This window comes from Lepidochelys kempii, chromosome 18, assembly GCF_965140265.1.
Source record: "Lepidochelys kempii isolate rLepKem1 chromosome 18, rLepKem1.hap2, whole genome shotgun sequence".
NCBI lineage: Eukaryota > Metazoa > Chordata > Testudines > Cheloniidae > Lepidochelys > Lepidochelys kempii.
Window position 1 is genome coordinate 9,014,359 of NC_133273.1, and position 17,693 is coordinate 9,032,051.

The window sequence follows — 17,693 nt, forward strand, 5'->3', positions numbered from 1 at the left end:
GATCCGGAATTGGATCTGAGGCCAAACTTTTTCCAAGTCCAGTCACATTGGGATCTGGTTCAGTCCTTCCGGAGGCAGGGCCATGCTGCAAAGTTCACCATCCAGCCGGATGCAGCGTTTCGGGGAGTTCGGCTCTGTGGTTTTCAATCGGGCCCTTCTCTGGTTTATAGGTTTTGCAGCCCTGTAATGCCCCCGATTTAAACGGGCCAACACATTTTTAGGTATACATCACATCCAACGTATGCTGGACCCTGTACATGTGCAGAGAAAGGCCCAGGTCTTCAGCTGGTGTAAATCGGGGTATCTCCAGGGGTGCAATGTCCATTTACACTAGCAGAGACTGTGGCCCATTGTCTCCGCCCTGAAGAGCCCATGCTCTGGAGATAGACTGATGGAGAGTTGGGCTCAGAGCAGAATCAGGTCCTAGCCCTTCAGCAAACAATAGTGCAAACCACCATTTGGCTGGTGATTTGTTGGCGAACCCAGGGCCAGTCATGGCCGTGCCCTGTGTCTCCATGTGCCCACCTGTAACAGGCAGTTAAACAATACCTACCTACCTACCTGGCAGTGACACTCACACAGTCAATGTCTGTGACGGGCTAGGGGAACTTTGGCTGAAAGGTGCGGCAGACCTGCTAAGCATCACTCGTGATTAGTTTTCAGTATTGCCAGCCCCACGGGGTCTTATTTGCCTTCTGGGGTTTGGCCTTTAGGTTATGCTCAGGTCGCGTTTTGAAGCTTTTCCCCACCACCACAGAAACTAGAAACTTTTTTGATGAAAGCCAAGATTCTCACTTGATCACCTGACTCCAGGAGCTGGGGTTTTCGGAAAAAACACCAGTTATAGTGAGAGTCAGGGTCAGATTGCCCGAGAGTTTGTTAGTATTGTTGTCACAGTTCTTATTATTTGCTTTTAAGCTAAAGCAGCTTTTCGGAGCAGGGGGGTGGTCATGCAGTTAAGGCACTGGAGCATTCTAGTGTGGAGTGTGAGTTCTCAGGCACTCTGTGTTCTAGTCCCAGCTGTGCCACGGACTCACTGTGGGCAAGTCACTGAATCTCTCCGGGCCTCAGTTCTCCATCTGTACAATGGGGACAATAGCACTTTCTCCCACCTTTTGCCAAGACAGGGACTGTCCCATACTCTGCCTGCACAGTGCCTAGCACCGGGGGGGCCCTGATCTCGGTTGGCCACCAAGACGCTACCAAAAAGTAGGTAGGAGATGGCAATTAATAACGAATGCCGAGTTAACGAGGGCGTCGCTCCCATCCCAACTTGACACTAGCCCGTTTGATCCTTGTGGGACGGGACACCTCAGCAGAAGGAGGAGCCGCAAAGACCCCAGGATCAGCTAATGGCTTGGAGCAAAGAAAGCAGGGACAGGAGTGAGGTCAGAGGTTGAAAAATGAGGGATCCGTGGGGCAGAGAACCGCAGACAGTGCCCTCTGCTCTGAGGGGAGTCCGTGGGCACTGCCCAGAGGATCTCTGCTGGGATGCGTGCTCGGAAAAGGCCCCATGGTGACAGAGAGGCTGCCTGTCCACCTTCCTCCATGTGGATGTCCAGGTTGGTCAATGCCAGGAGGAAGGCCAGCTCCTGGGAGCTGGAAGCTCAGCGGTGGGAGCCGCGTCACAGTCTCTGTGCTGGGACAGCCCAGGCCTCCGGCTCCGTCTGAGGCTGGGTCTCGCTGAGAGGCGAGGCTGTTCGGAGCCGTCTGCCGAGGAGCCAGGGGAGATATCCGAAGTGACATTTGCCGTGATGCCGCGACTCACACATCGGCGTGCCATGGTAATGGCGGGGGAGGAGAACGCATGCGCCGCTCTCATTCGGGGCTGGGAGGTGTCACGGTCTGGCCAACTGGAAACTACGATTCTCCCATGAACTTGGTCAACTGCACACGCTGCTAACACCTGCTCTGCAACACACCTCGGGGGTGGGGGTGCAGAACAAGAGGGCAAGGGGGAGGCGTGGGGGAGTGTGTGTGGGCACCTGGTTATGGGGGGGTATGGATGTACCGTGGCTGGTGTCGTAGAAGGCATGTGTGTCTGGGGAGGTTCTGCAGTGCGTTCTGTATATGTGTGTGGGTGTGAGGGGTAGGGCATGGGTGATCGGGGGGAGGGATAGCTCAGTGGTTTGAGCATTGGCCTGCTAAACCCAGGGTTGTGAGTTCAATCCTTGAGGGGGCCATTTAGGGATCTGGGGCAAAAATTGGGGATTGGTCCAGCTTTGAGCAGGGGGTGGGACTAGATGACCTCCTGAGGTCCCTTCCAACCCTGAGATTCTATGATTCTATGATCTGGCGTGGTATATGCATGTATATTAGTAATATATTGGTGCATGGGGGGGTTCCCGTGTTTGCATGCGGTACTGTATATGTGCGCCTGTGTTGTGTACACAGGTGTGTGTACACAGACTTGTGGGGGGTGCATTAGGTGGAGCATGACCTTGTGCATGCATGTGTACACAGCACGTACACAAGTGTGATTACGGGTCACGGGGGGGAAGTGGGTCTGGCCGATGTTTGGAAGTGTGTGTCAGAGTGTGTAATGCCGACAGACCCCGGTCGCTGGGATCGAACCGGGGACCTCTGGAGCTTAGTGCATGACCCTCTACGGCATGAGCTAAAAGCCAACTGGCTCTTCGCTGAGGCTGTAGGGCAAACTCATCAACCTCTCTCTCTAAGTGGTCTGGGTGCCACTAGATGGGACAGAACCCACACCCAGAAGGTGTGTGGCTTACACGTGCACTAGTGTGGTACGTGTGGGGTGCGTATATGGGGTGCTTGTGTATTTGGGGAGAGGGGCACATTGAGTCTCCACATGTTCCTCTGGGGCTCGCCCTGTCCCAACCCTCTTCCCCACTGCCCTGTCCCAGTCCCAGCTGGCGAGCCCCGTGGGACAGGCTCCTTGTCCGATCTCTGTTCGGCGCGGCTCAGGGCACCATAGCAGGGCACTGGTAATAATCCTGGCCTTTCTCCCCAACAGCGCCTCCCATCTCCATCTCAGTCATTGCTGCGGACACGCCCGCCCCCTTCAGCCGCTACCAAGCGCAGAACTTCACTTTGGTCTGCATAGTCTCTGGAGCGAAGCCTGCCCCGGCGGTGAGTACAGCAAGCGCACGGGAGACCCCGTGGCACTTTGGTTCCTGCCCCGCATACCTGGCGCTGCCGGCCTGCCGAGCCGTCCATCTCTCCAGCCCTGCAAGCCATGCTCATGCAATGCAGGCACTCGTGCACGCACTGCGGGGTTGGTACAGGGCGCACAGGGGCGGCAGCGCCCACCTGCCCTGCCCAGACAGCAGGGTGGCATCTGCAGAGCCTGCAGCAGGTGCAATGAAATCAGGTGCAGCGGAGTCATCTACAGGCCAGAGGGACGTTCCCATGCGCCATGTGTCTGCATCGCTACAGTCCAAGCTGAGACATGCGGGATGGCGGGCGAATGGGCCTGATGCTTTGCGTGGAGCACGCCCTGGAGTAGACGCGCTTCCCCACCCCTCCTCGGATCCTTCTCCCCGGTGCAAATAGTAACCCCCCACTCCGGCCTCCTTCCCAGGGCTGATCTCCCCTGTAGGATCCCCAGCCACCCTCACCCCCAGGGCCCTCGTTACCTACCATCTTCAGTTCTGGCCCCAGCTCCACTCCGTGCTGGGCCTGGTGCTGATACACGGCTGCGGTCTCTGAAGCGAAGTGTCTTATTGTCCGTAGTGACGCATGTGCCAGAGAATTGTGGCTGCCGCGCTGCAGAGGAATCTACTGGGGTCAGACAGGGTAAACGGCCTGTATGTTACCTGGCTGGGCACAGGTTTGTGCCTCACCAAGTAAAAATGCAAGCCATGTGCCAGCCAGGAACCAGGACGTTTTTCAGCCTCTTGAGCGTCCTGGGTTGGTGAGACCCTGAATCAAACTGGCCTTGTGTGGAGGAGATTGAGACGAATGGGTTTTACCCTTTGCATGCCAGGCAGCAGCCAGCCCCGCCATCGGAATCAGGTTCCATTTTCTTCCAGTCAACAAAGAAATCTGCCCCCCAGTCAGTCCGGTTGGGACTGGGACCCCGTCCGGCTGGCAGGGATGTCAGGAAGAAGAGTGGCCTTGGCTTGGGCTAGCCATCCAGCCCAGCCGTGGTGCCCTGAAGGCCAGGGGCCAGATCTAGTTTGAAACCACGAGGGAAACGCTAGTTCCTGATTTTACAGACTCATCCCGCAGCGCAGTCTGAAGGAAGATGCCTGGGACTGGAATAACAGCGGGGCGGTGAGTCAGGTGTGAGGTTCATCGGCAGAGCTGGCAGGTGGACTCCTGCCCGCGTCACTGGTGAAATCCACTCCTGATCACCCACAAGCTGCGACCAAACCAATGTCATTGCCCGCCAGGCTCGAAAGGCTTCCATGGTGGAGACCAGGCGGAGCTGGTGCCCCCTACTGGGGCTGTTGAAGGCTGTGATACATACCTCCCCCTGCCTCCTGGTCTACACCAGCCAGGTGTGACTGGGAGCACAAGTGTCAGGGCACTGAGTCATCTACACCTGCTGTGGGATGGTGGTAAAGATGGCCAGGCCCTGTCTCTGCTAGCCCTGCTGCCCTTGGAGACACCCTGGTGGGCGTGTAAAGGGGGGGCATGGTGCGGGGAGGAGCGGTTCAGGTGGGATATAGTGCAGCCACAGGCTCTGGGGAGAAATGCCATTGCCTTGGGGAGGGAGGAGAAAGGCAGCACCCTGTTGTCAGTTCCCAGGAAGGGTGGGAGGTACGGCGGTGGGGGTGGGGATATAGGTGGGGTGGTGGGGATGGGGATGGGTCAGGGAGAGGGTGTGAATGCAGGTGGTGGGGACGGTAGGTATGGATGGAGCAGGGACGATGCTAGGTATAGGTGGTGGGGACAGGTGGAGTGGGGGTTAGCAGTGGCAGGGGGTACAAGCAGCGGTGATGGGCACAGGTGCAGAGGTAGGTATGGATGGAGCGGGGGCAGCGGTGGGTATAGGTGGAGTGGGGAGTAGTGGTGGAGGGAGTGGGGGTGGCAGAGGCTATGCCTGGGGATAGCAGGCACAGGTGGGGTGGTGGTGGGCACCAGTGAGGATGGTGGGGGTAGCTGTGAGGAGGTGGAGGAGGGTCCTAGGAGGCACTAGGAGTTCCCTCCATGCAAAGTATGGATTGTTTTCAGCTGAGTCTCGCTCTGGGGGAAGGTGCCAGACTGACAGCTCTGAAGACAGGAGTCCTCTGGGTGGCCCAGAGCAGGTCCAGCCTAGACAGCAGCAGGGGATGTTTCTCCCAAACCTGGGCCCACCTGTAAAGGTGAATAGTCCCTGGGTGTGTGCCCCAACAGCCAAAGGTGCTTCATGATTGAGGTTTTACTGATGTTTAAACCTGCCCACAGGAATGAAGCTGAGATCCACCAAACTCATCTCACATGTGCTACATGCTCATTGCCAGCTCAGGCCAGATTCTGACTGGCACCACCACCTTCACCTCTTTCCAGCCTCTGCCCCCCCCCCCCCCCCGTTTCCCCAGGGAAACGCTGTTAGATGCTCTCGTTTGCTCGGCACTCACATGAACATACAGGCTCACAGCAAAGGCCTTAGTCCACTGCATCAGGTGATGTCTTCGGCAGGTTTTATTGTCTAAGCTTTTTTGAAGGCAGGCTCTGAACTTAGTTTGTGAATGATTTTCCTTTAAATAAACACACAGAGGAGACTGGGGGGTTCTCTGCTCTGTCAAAGGATCAGAAGTTATTCCAGCCTCTGCATTCTGATGTTCAAGGCATTTAAATAAAAATATTGTGTCATTTTTCAAACACTTATCTCCGAAGAGTCCTGCAGCCTTTATATTACACCGGGACTTCAGAGACTTTGAAGGAGTGCTTTGAAATGGAATACAGTTCTGCTGTAGAGTGGCTTTCAAAATCCCTACGCAGGCATTGTTGTGTCTGCGAGGGACACTCACCCTGAGATCTCAACACGCGCACCCATGGCTGCTGCCCTCGTGAGCACTCTGACATACACACGCACCCTGCTCACACACCATTTCCTCACACACTCACCTCAGACACACACTCACCCCCTGCACACACTCACCTTCTCGGATACACACTATATACACACACTCACCTTTTCATGCATGCACTCACCTTCTCAGATAAACATGCACACCCCCTACACATTCACCCCCACTCACCTTCTTGTGCAGACACTTCACACCCTCTCCAACTCTCTCTCATGCCCTCTGGACTTTCCCCTCACACTCGGCTGCTCATGAGCAGTCCTGCGTCCTCTTGCTCTCTCACACACTCATTCTTAGCCTGTGACACAGACAGACACACACCCGTGTCTCGCACACACTCACCTCACTCGGACACTCCGGCTCATCTCTGCACCGGCACAGAGAGATCATCGGCTGTTGTCTAGTGGCACACCCTCCCCTCTGCCTTGCCCACACATTCTGTGTCCCAGGATCAGTGAGGAGGCTGGGGTCAGCGAAGCGGTAGAGGACAGTGCTGGATGAATAATGTCTCATGCAGGCAGCCTCAGGGAGCCAACTTGTGTCCCACCCCAGTGACTCTCTGGCCATCCGTCCCTGTCACGCTGCCCAACCGTCCTCTGCTGGCATTGGCCACCTCAGCCTGTCTGGCCTTGTCGCTCTTGGAAGGCATTGTGGGTAACATAGCGCAGCGTCTCTTGTGACTATTACTGGCAGGGCTGTTTCTTTAGCTCAGTGGCCAGGTGCAGGCCTAGAAAGTTAGCGGACCCCGGTTCTAGTCTCGGCTCACCTCTGCCAGAGATCACCAGCCTTATGGAGAAGCACCAAAAGAGACCAAGAGGGGATACGAAGGTAGAAGCTAATGGAGTCCCCCGCCCCACCACCACATTGACTTGCCCATTCTCCTGGCTCCTTGGTGTGTGATACCAACTTAGGTCCCCGTATGCATCAGTAGGTCGGGTGACTGGGGTCTCAGGGAGTCTGAAGGTGGGAGAGTCCATCTCAGATCACCTCTCAGTGCGACCCAGAGTCCTTCAGACCCAGGTTGCTGGTTCAAATCTAGCCAGGGCAGATCGTAGCTGGAAGTTGCTGCTGTCCAACAGCCGTTCAGTGGCCTGGATGGGACGGGTTGTGTTTGCTGTGATCCCGAGCGGACAAGTGTCTGTCCAATGGGCAGCCCCACAGAGGCCAAGAGCTGGATGAAGCTACGCTCTGGTCCCAGGGACGGACGGCTCACGGGGGTCAGAGTGGAGCAGGCTCATTGGCACAGAAAGGAGCTGCCAATGCGGCGCCATCGAGTCCCCCCCTGTCTCTGGGACTCTGGCTGTCCCTGTGAATCCTTGGTTTCAGAGTAACAGCCGTGTTAGTCTGTATTTGCAAAAAGAAAAGGAGGACTTGTGGCACCTTAGAGACTAACCAATTTATTTGAGCATAAGCTTTCGTGAGCTACAGCTCACTTCATCGGATGCATGCAGTGGAAACTGCAGCAGACTTTATATACACACAGAGATCATGAAACAATACCTCCTCCCACCCCACTGTCCTGCTGGTAATAGCTTATCTAAAGTGATCCATTTAATCCAGGCTTTCTCACCCCCCCCTTTTCCCGGGGGGGGACACACACACACAAACTCACTCTGCCTGGATTTATGCTGGACATGGCCCACCTTGATTACCATGCACATTGTAGGGAGAGTGGTCACTTTGGATGGGCTGTTACCAGCAGGAGAGTGAGTTTGTGTGTGGCGGGGTGGAGGGTGAGAAAACCTGGATTTGTGCTGGAAATGGCCCAACTTGATGATCACTTTAGATAAGCTATTACCAGCAGGACAGTGGGGTGGGAGGAGGTATTGGTTCATGATCTCTGTGTGTATATAAGGCACGCATCCGATGAAGTGAGCTGTAGCTCACGAAAGCTGATGCTCAGATAACTTGGTTAGTCTCTAAGGTGCCACACGTCCTCCTGTTCTTCCTGTGAATCCTGTGTGCTTGCCAGCAGGTGAGGGGGGGCGTCCTTTGGGACCCGGGGTGAGTGGCCAGCAGTAACCCAGGCCCTCCCTCTTTCCCTCCCCAGGTGTATTTTAAGAGAGACGGGGAGCTCATAGAAGTGGTGCCCCTCCTGGAGCCTCCATCCAGCGCCGCCGGGTTACAGGACGGCCGAGCTGCTCGGAACCTGCTGAACCGCGACCTGGATGACACCAAGATGCAGAAGTCCCTATCCCTGCTGGACGTGGAGGACCGGGGCGGGCGGCCCTACACGGAGGACCCCCTCAAGAGCCTCACCCCTGACCCGGGACTTCTGTTCAGCCCGGCCACCGAGATCATCCCAGAGACTGTGGTGAGCCGGGAGTTCCCGAGGTGGGTCCACAACATGGAGCCCGTCTACTACTTCCACCACACGCACATCCCCCTCAGCGACGGCACCGTGGAGGTGCGGGCCATGCTCATGTGGACGCTTAACCCGCAGATAGACAATGAGGCGCTCTTCAGCTGTGAGGTCAAGCACCCCGCGCTCTCCATGCCCATGCAGGCCGAGGTCACGCTAGGTAAGGCGCGCACGGGGGCGGGGTGGTTTAAAGGGACACGGCGTCATGTCTGATTCGCAGTGCTCTCGGCTTTTGTCTGTCTGGCTTAGGGTGATAAAGACCCCTCCGGCCCTACGCTCCTTCTCTCTTTCATCCTCTCTCTCCTTCTCCCATCCCACCTCCTCCAGCTCCCCCCACCCTTTCTTTCCTACCACACCGTGTTTTCTCTCTCTTGCTCATCTCTCTCCCCTCCCACACTCTTTCCTACCCTTTGCTTTGCTTTCCAAGTCTTTCTGCTCCTGCCTGGGCATGGAAGGAGGCCTGCCGACTGTGGGTTGAGGGGCTTCTTTGGGTCTCTGTGTCTGCTGGTTATGGGAGGGGGTGGCAGTCAGGACCCTTGGGGTGTGTCTAAACAGCAGCCGGTGGCACGCCTCCCAGCCTGGGGAGACAGATCCATGCAAGTGGGGCTCGAGCATGGGTGCTAAAAAGAGCAGTGTGGCCGTCGGGGCTCTAGCTGGAGCCCGGGCGCTCAAGCTTAGGGTTCTTAGGTTCTATCAGGCAAGGTTCTATGGGGGTTCTTGGGTTCTGTGATCAGCTGAGGGAAGCTGCTTCCCTCCCTCCCCGGTGCCCGCTGCAATGGAGCATGGCCTAGTGGAGAAACCATTGGACTAGGATTTGAGAAACTGGTTCTATTCCCAGGTGACCTTGAGCAAGACACTTACTTGCCTCAGTTTCCCCATCTGTCAAATGGAGATAATGATCCTGACCTCCTTTGTAAAGCACTTTGGGATCCCTGGATGGAAAACGCTAGATAAGCGCTACTTACGATGATGAACTGCACCTTGAGCTGTGATTCTGTTCGCTCTCAGGAGCTAAGCCTTGTCAGCTCTTGGAGGGGTGACCCCCCCCAAGGCACATACCTGGGGTGTACGGGGCAGTAATGCCAGATATACATCAGAAGATGCTCCTCTCTCTGAGCCAGAACTGGGCTAATGGGTGAGCAGGGGGGATGCTGGGAGAGGCTGTCCTGCTAGAAGGGCCGTGTCCTGCAGGAGACGTAAAACCAAGCTTCTGACCACTTGCAAGCGTGAAAGATGCCCTGGCGCTTTTTGCCACAGCGGGCATTACCCTGGCTGTTCTGCAGGTGTCCCTCGTTTCTCCTACAGCATTGTGTGGTGTAGCTGCGCTGTTACGCTCCCCAGAGGGGGTTGCATTTAACCACGGCTGCGTGATGAGTGGATATACGCTGTGTTGGCTGCTCCAGGAGTCAGTCTCCTTTACTCTCCCTTATTTCTGGCTGCCTGTTCGTTCAGCCCCTTCCTTAACCCTCTGCTAACCCAGGGGAATGTTTGAGACCTGCAACCGCTCAGTTCCCCTCCTGCCCTGCACCACATTCACCTCTCTCCCTCAGTGCCTTGGCCACACACCAGTTCCTCGGAGATTGTTCTGCCAGGCCCATTGGGCGCCCTCACGCACTGGGCCGAGGGGCCAAGGTGGGGCCCTCGGAACACCTCTTACCTGGCTCTCTGCGCTGGGGCAGATTCCAGCCCTCTCCCCCGGCGACGCAGCCCTTGTGCTGAATGGCACTGGCTCCTGTGCCCAGTCCCATGGCAGCCACCAGAAATGGGGCAGCCACCACATCCGCAAGGGCTGGCTTGGCCTCAGTGTCCTCCGTTGCCAGCGCTGCACCTGAAGCCGGCATCTTTCCAGGCCCTCGTTGACCCATCGGTCTGAGGGTCTCTCCCGGGGGAGGGTTGGCACGGCCCCGAGAGCCTTTTGCAGCGGGCACCCACTGTGGCACCCAGTCGGAAGGAGCAAAGCTCACTGTTACACCCACAGCCCCGAACCTCCCAGCTGGCTCCTTTAGACAAAAGATAAGGGGGGCTGGGGCACCCTTTCCTTGTCCCCAGAGAAATGCTGAGCAAAGAGTGGAGGAAGGGAAATACCTTGTGGCCAGAGGCAAGGCTTAGTCAGCAACCAGCTCTGCCCTGCCAGTGCTTCTCCGTCTGGGCCCACAGCACCACCTGCTTTCCAGCCAGGCCAAAGCTTACGGTGCCTTTGTGGGGTGGCCCTGGGAGGTTTGGACTCTCCTCTGCCTCACGCCTCATGTTCTATCCCCACTACAGAGACGCACTGAGCGTGCCACGCCCAGATCTTGGCTTCTGTGGGCCAAGCACCTCATGGCAGGGGACATTTTTGGCAAGGGATCCTCTCATCTAGATCTGCCCTTGCTGTGATGGATGGAGCCAGTTTGCTGACCTTCAAAGCTTGTCCCTTTCCCCCAGTCTTTGCCAGAGCACCTCTGTCTGGGGGCAGTTCAAGGCTCTTTGCTTCATGGGCAAGAATCCATTGACCTTTAATGGACTCAGCATCATTTAAGTTACTTGTTTTATTTCAGTTCATAGACATTCCTCTGCTCTGGATACCAAAACAGCCCTTATCCAATAGGAGCCAAAGCAAATCTTCCCCTCGCGCCCAGCGTGCATTTAAAGAGCTGCACTCCAGGGTTAAACAAGCAAGCCCTGGGATGCCATGAAGGGGTCCCAGCCATACATGCAAAGGAAGAGGGGGATTTGCACTGAAAGTACTGCCCAGACTCATCAGTGTAGCCACATCCTCCAGTGGGTCTTCTAGCCTTTCCGCTCAAGGCACCCACTCCGGCACGGACTTCACCCTCCTGCCTGGTGGCTGTGTCGGCCCTGGAGTCCTGCTCTGTCCCTAGAGCGGGCACAGCATGGCCAGCAACAGCCCAGCCACCCTCTGTGCTAACCCTGCAAGTGCGCCCCACGCTGGGGGAGAAGGCTGTCCTGAGTCCATGTCTGCTGAGGGAGCCAACAGGCAGATCCATTCGCGCCGGCCAGCTAGAGAGGAAAGTTTGTTTTTTTGTGATGTGGCCCTCAGGAACCAGAAAGAGGGCTCCTCTCCCCGAAACTCATTGCACCCATCACAGTCATCAGAGGGTAACTATCTTCAGCACTATCTGGGCTGGATTCAAATCAGCCGCTGCAGAATCAAAGGGTTTCCTAGCGCATGACCAATCAGCTAAGCTGTCCATTTCCCCCTTCCCACCCCTGGCTGACTGTACCCCTCTTTCCTGACACATTCCTGTCTCCATAGCAGAAAACTCAGTATAACAAGGAAATTATGGGAGAGAGGCGGGGAATCTTCTGCTCTCAGTTGTCTTTAGCAACTAACGCTGGAACTAACAAGGCTCCAAATCGTGCTGACTTTATGAAAGTGGCTCCTTCCCCCGCTTGTAAAGCAATTCACTCTTCAATGAGAGCCTCTCCAAAACAGCCCCAGCACTTCAAAAGGAAGAAGAGGGGAAGCATCTTGCATCCTTGCTGTTTTCTCCAAGCATATCAGACAGCAAAAGCTGCTCCTCTCAGTCCATTATTTTTCAGCCCAGAGAGGATTAAAGCCACCCTCATTAATATTTCAGGTTCCAGCACCCAAGATTAATTATCTCTTTCCTCTTGCTGGCGCAAAAAAATATAGAAAATCCCATTCAGCAGACACACTGCACAATGAAAAGGTCACTGTGTGATTGTTAAATGAAGTAGCTTAAAGGGGAGGCAGGACTTAACCTGCCCATTGGTTTCCCTGTGTGCTGAGAGTATTTTTCACTACGCAACCCTCACCGCACGTCTCATGTCCCTTCAGATTGCAGTGTTGCATCCCCCCTTTGGGTAATGAGACTCCCAAATCCATGGCAGACCCTGGATCTGTAGAAGGGGTGAATATCCCTGATGCTGAGGACAAGGCCTGGCTGGATTGGTGCACGTGTAAGAATTCTGGGAGATAACCAGCTATGTGGTTTGCAGGCCAGAGCAGAAGCCATGTTCAGGTGACTCAGAGATGCTGAGAGAAGTATGGGGGGAGGTGAGCAGTCCTCAGTGGTGAAAGGACAGGTTAAGGACTATTTAGAAAAGCTGGACATGCACAGGTCCATGGGGCCAGATCTAATACACCCAAGGGTGCTGAGGGAGTTGGCTGATGTGATTGCAGAGCCATTGGCCATTATCTTTGAAAACTCGTGGCGATCAAGGAAGGTCCCGGATGATTGGAATAAGGCAAATATAGTGCCCTTGTTTAAAAAAGGGAAGAAGGAGAACCTGGGGAACTACAGACCAGTCAGCCTCACCTCAGTCCCTGGAAAAATCATGGAGCAGGTCCTCAAGGAAACCATTTTGAAGCACTTGGAGAAGAGGAAGGTGATCAGGAACAGTCAACATGGATTCACTCAGGGCAAGTCATGCCTGACCAACCTGACTGCCTTCTGTGATGAGATAACTGGCTCTGTGGGTATGAGGAAAGCGGTGGACATGATATAGCTTGACTTTAGCAAAGTTTTTGATATGGTCTCCCACAGAATTCTTCCCAGCAAGTTAAAAAATGGATGAATGGACTACAAGGTGGATAGAAAGCTGGCTAGAATGTCGGGCTCAATGGGTAGTGATAAATGGCTTGATGTCTAGTTGGCAGCCAGTATCAAGCGGAGTGCCCCAGAGGTCGATCCTGGGGCTGGTTTTGTTCAACATTTTTATTAATGACCTGGATGATGGGATGGATTGCAGCCTCAGCAAGTTCGCAGATGACACTAAACTGGGAGGAGAGGTAGATACTAAATTGGGAGGAGGGTAGGGATAGGGTCCAGAGTGACCTAGACAAATTGGAGGATTGGGCCAAAAGAAATCTGATGAGGTTCAACAAGGACAAGTGCAGAGTCTTGCACCTAGGACGGAAGAATCCCATGCACTGCTACAGGGTGGGGACCAACTGGCTAAGCAGCAGTTCTGCAGAAAAGGACCTGGGGTTACCGTGGACAAGAAGCTGGATATGAGTCTGCAGTGTGCCCTTGTTGCCAAGAAGGCTAACGGCATGTTGGGCTGCATTAGTAGGAGCATTGCCAGCAGATTGACGGAAGTGATTATTCCCCTCTAGTCAGCACTGGTGAGGCCACATCTGGAGCATTGCATCCAGTTTTGGGCCCCCCACTACAGAAAGGATGTGGACAAATTGGAGAGAGTCCAGCGAAGGGCAACGAAAATGATTAGGGGACTGGAACACATGACTTACGAGGAGCAGCTGAGGGAACTGGTCTTGTTTACTCTGAAGAAGAGAGGAATGATGCGGGATTTGATAGCAGCCTTCAACTACCTGAAGGGGGGTTCCAAAGAGGATGGAGCTCAGCTGTTCTCAGTGGGAGCAGATAACAGAACGAGGAGTAATGGTCTCAAGTTGCAGTGGGGGAGGTTTAGGTTGGATATTAGGAAAAACTATTTCACTAGGAGGGTGGTGAAGCACTGGAATTGGTTCCCTAGGGAGGTGGTGGAATCTCCTTCCTTGGAGGTTTTTAAGGTCAGGCTTGACAAAGCCCTGGCTGGGGTGATTTCGTTGGGGATTGGTCCTGCTTTGAGCAGGGGGTTGGACTAGATGGCCTCCTGAGGTCTCTTCCAACCGTGATCTTCCATGATTCTATGAAGCAGATTGTTCATCTGAGCTTTCGGTGCTGTTGTAAATTTCCAGCTGGGAGTCCAAGTTACCAGATCCTGTGAGAATTAGCCTCAGTAGAACTGGCCAAAAAAAATGCTAATTGTTTTTCCTGGGAACTTTTACAGCATCTTATCCTGAAAATTTTCAGATTTTTCAACAACAAAAGCAGACGGATGAACAAAAAAACCCAAAAAACCCAGCTGTTTTTTGAAAACTAAACATATTTTCGGTAAAAATATTTTGCTTTTGGTTAGAAATGCTCAGTTTTAGACAATCAAAAATGTTTACCCCCCCCCCCCCAAAAAAGTTGGATTTTGATTTTTTGTATGGAAAAAAAGTCAGATATTTTTCACTCCCTGCCGATGACCGAGATGGCAGGCATTCCAGAAAGCCCCGTACCGTTTGCAGGCCTCACAAAGCAAGTGTTGCCAAACAGGTGAAAAAGAGGAAGTGAGACTGCCAACTGGAGCTCCCTTCACTTCAACAAGCATAACCTCAGAGGTGCTAAATGCTGGCTCATTGCACCTCACTGGAGGTGTATGGGGCGAGACTGTATTTGTAACAGTGCCGTGTAAAGGAGAGTCCTGATTTGAAGTCCTAATTTCTTCCCCTCTAACTGTTGGAGGGAGGGAATCTCCATGGTGCTCTCAAAAGCAAACAGCCGTGGAGCTTTGCCAGCACACCTTTCTCCTGTTCTTCCAGTACTGGCCACGCATGTACGTTAGCCCCAGTAATGTGGGTGCTGGGGTAAAATTTTGAACGGGGATTGTTGAGGAGCAGGATCTGTGGGTTCCCTAAGCATTGAACAGAGGCCCCAAACTCATTGCTCATAGATCATCACTGAGTTATCAGGTGATAACAGCTTTCTGTCCCTGCCAAATCCTGGATTCGATTCAAACCAGTGAGTGGCCCTGGCCAAACTTTTCTGAGGCCTGATTTCAAACTCCCTGAAATCAGTGGCAGTCTTTCTGTGAACTTCAGTGGGCTTTGGATCAGGCACTTCCCAACTCTGGATCTCCCCAAACCTTGGGACTAACTCATCACTAGTTCCCTGAGAAGCACTGTGTGTCTGCCTTTCTCCTCCTCCAAGATTTGTTCTGCTCTGAGTACCGAGGACCTGTCAGTGCCTCCTCTCCCCTACATACACATAAAGGCATTTCCCCTCAGCCCAAGGGCAGGAGTAACACGGCCAGATTTGCATTGCAACAGGTGGGTAAAGTCAGCATGAATTAATGCAGAGCAAGATTAGAAGCAGCAGGAAAGAGAGAGGACTTGCCAAAGGTACCCCTGTTCTCCATGATAAAGCCTATTCCACCACTCTGCTGGGACAGAAGTCCAGGGATCTATCCAGATGAACTATTAACAAGGGGAGAGAAAGGCATAGCCACTGGAATCCATGTAGGACAGACTGACCCAAATCTGCTCCCGGACACCAAAGCTTTAGAGTTCCTCGCCACCTGAAATCCAGTCCTTGTGTCAGGAAGTTCCTATAGAGCCAGGTTCCGTTTCTCTTCTCCTCCCAAACCCTGAGACCGATTGTCATCAAAGGACCCAGAGCCCATGTAGTGGAAGGAAACGGTGGAGCTCTCCTGTCTGAAACCATCCGGCTAGCAGCTTGAAGAGGCCTGGCAGAGGAACATCCTCAAACAGCAAGAGGAGCCAATGGACTTGATCATCCTGTTGATGGTGCCTGGCTTCAGATCAGGCAGTGGCATCACGATGAGCAAGAGGGACCAGGCAGAGACAGCTGCTGCTGAGAAGGTTGTTTGTATCTGCGGAGAATGAAGCTCAGCAAAATGAAAGCTTGGAAGCAGATCCCATCCCATGCCTGCCCCACCTCCCTGCTGGTCAGTGCACCACGGGATTTGTTAGGACAGCTGCGCTGTGCTCCTGCTACAGATCTGGACCCCGCCAAGGGGGAGCTGTGTTCATGAGTGTGAGCATGGGACGTGCAAAAGCATCTGCTGGTGCTCTCTGCTCCTCCCATCCCATCCTCCCACACACAGTGATCCCAACCCTCTAGCTGTCACTCAGTCTCCAGTCGTGAGCCCAGTGTTCCCCAAAGGAGTCAGGTCTGCAGCTAAACTAGAACCAGAACCTCCAGTCCCTGAACACTGGGGATGCTTGGCTGCAGATCTGAGTTCTGCAGCTCAGGCCCGTCTTTGGGTAGGGCACCCATAAACCATCCAGCAACACTTACAGCTGCCCACAGTCCTGGGGGCTCAGGGTCTCGGCCTCTGACCACTTGTGAGCCAAAAGGCAGGGTCTGAGAATCAAACCCTACACCACCAAATGGTAGCATTTGCGCATCTCCTTGGCTAATCTACTGGCACATGTGACAAACCGGTGCTTTGCCTTGTGTCTGTCCCCGCCGACAAACAACCCACAGGAGAAAGGCAGCCTATGATGGTGGCTCTTCTGATGCTCTCGTCTACAGCATTATAAGAACACTGGGGCTAAGCTCTTACACATCAGCGAAGCGCCTGGTCTGCTCTACGGAAGTTGTTTCTTTCTCTGCAGAGTCAGAGTGGAGAGGAGGGGGTGAGCGCATTGGATTCGCTGTGGCTGGAGTCTGTGTCAGGACTGGCACTCTCTGACCTTGTGCTGGCAACAGATCAAAGATCCAGCTTGATTTTTACAGCTGTCCGCTCCAGAGCAACTAGCCTAATGGTGCAGTACTGGGAGCTTGGCGGCTGCTGCCCACATGGCCACCCCCTGCTGTTAGGTCATGCTGAGAGATTGAAGGACAGATGTTTCCCACGCTGTTGCATCTTGCAGGTGACCAATGTCTCCATGCATGGAGGCAGAAGTTGGCTATTTCCCCTCACCAGGTGTTTCCTGGACAGTCGACGTGTTGGAAATCCCAGTAGGCTCCATCAGACTCCTCCGGTTGGAGTTCCCATCGCCCCAGTAGCCCCATTGCTCTCTTCCTGAGTCAAGTTGCCAGCTGGAACCAATGTGAGAACTTCCATCTGGAAATTCCCCTGGAGCCCTTTCCCAGCCATACAGCATGTGCCCTCACCACATGCCGGAGTGCTCGCTCGGCCAGCCCTGCTCCTCAGGCAGACGGGCTTTGCCCACGGAGCTGACATTGGTTCTTCATAGCCGGGTTGGCGGTGGCCTCCTGTCTGTGAACTACTGGCTGCTCCCCCAGCCAGGCAACATCCTCTCTTCAGCAGGGGTAGGAGCACTTAGCAACCTCCCATTCCTGAGCACAGCTGGGCCAATAACAGAGTTTTTACTTTGCTGATAATGCCGAAAAATCTGAAAAAAAAAAACCAAAATCCATTTGGATGGAACTGAAAAAAAGATTATTTTTTTAAACATTTTCGTAATCTGGAAAAGAAAAAAAAATGGTTTTGTTCCAACCTTGAGTGGTTTTTAATGGTTTTCTTTAAACCATTCATTAAAATTGAAAGACACTTCAAAACAAAGCATCATTTTGAACCCAAAAAGTCACCGCAATTTGAGGGTGTTTTTTTCCGGTTCGAGCAATTTGTCGAAACCAACACAAATTCGAGAACCAGTTTGGTGTCGCCGATTCTTCATTTTACCCCGAAAGCCATTTCAGCAGACACATTTTGCCTCGCTCGTCCTCAGCTCCGGGAGGGGCCCAGAACCCAAATGGCAGGAGCCTGTGCCGAGCCAAGCAAGCTCAGAAGACAGGTGGTGAGCTAAAGAGATGAGACGGTTGTGCCAAGCACCGGGGCTGCTG

The 17,693-nt window shown here is 54.0% G+C and overlaps 1 protein-coding gene across 3 annotated transcripts in view; it reads left to right on the forward strand.

Moving 5' to 3' along the window:
- IGSF21 (immunoglobin superfamily member 21) overlaps positions 1-17,693 on the forward strand; it is a 264,828-nt gene that overhangs the window by 233,888 nt on the left and 13,247 nt on the right. For all 3 annotated transcript variants that reach the window (XM_073316767.1, XM_073316766.1, XM_073316765.1), the window contains 2 exons: positions 2,981-3,096; positions 8,032-8,503. In XM_073316767.1, coding sequence (XP_073172868.1) covers positions 2,981-3,096; positions 8,032-8,503 — 588 coding nt within the window. The remainder of the gene's footprint in view (positions 1-2,980; positions 3,097-8,031; positions 8,504-17,693) is intronic.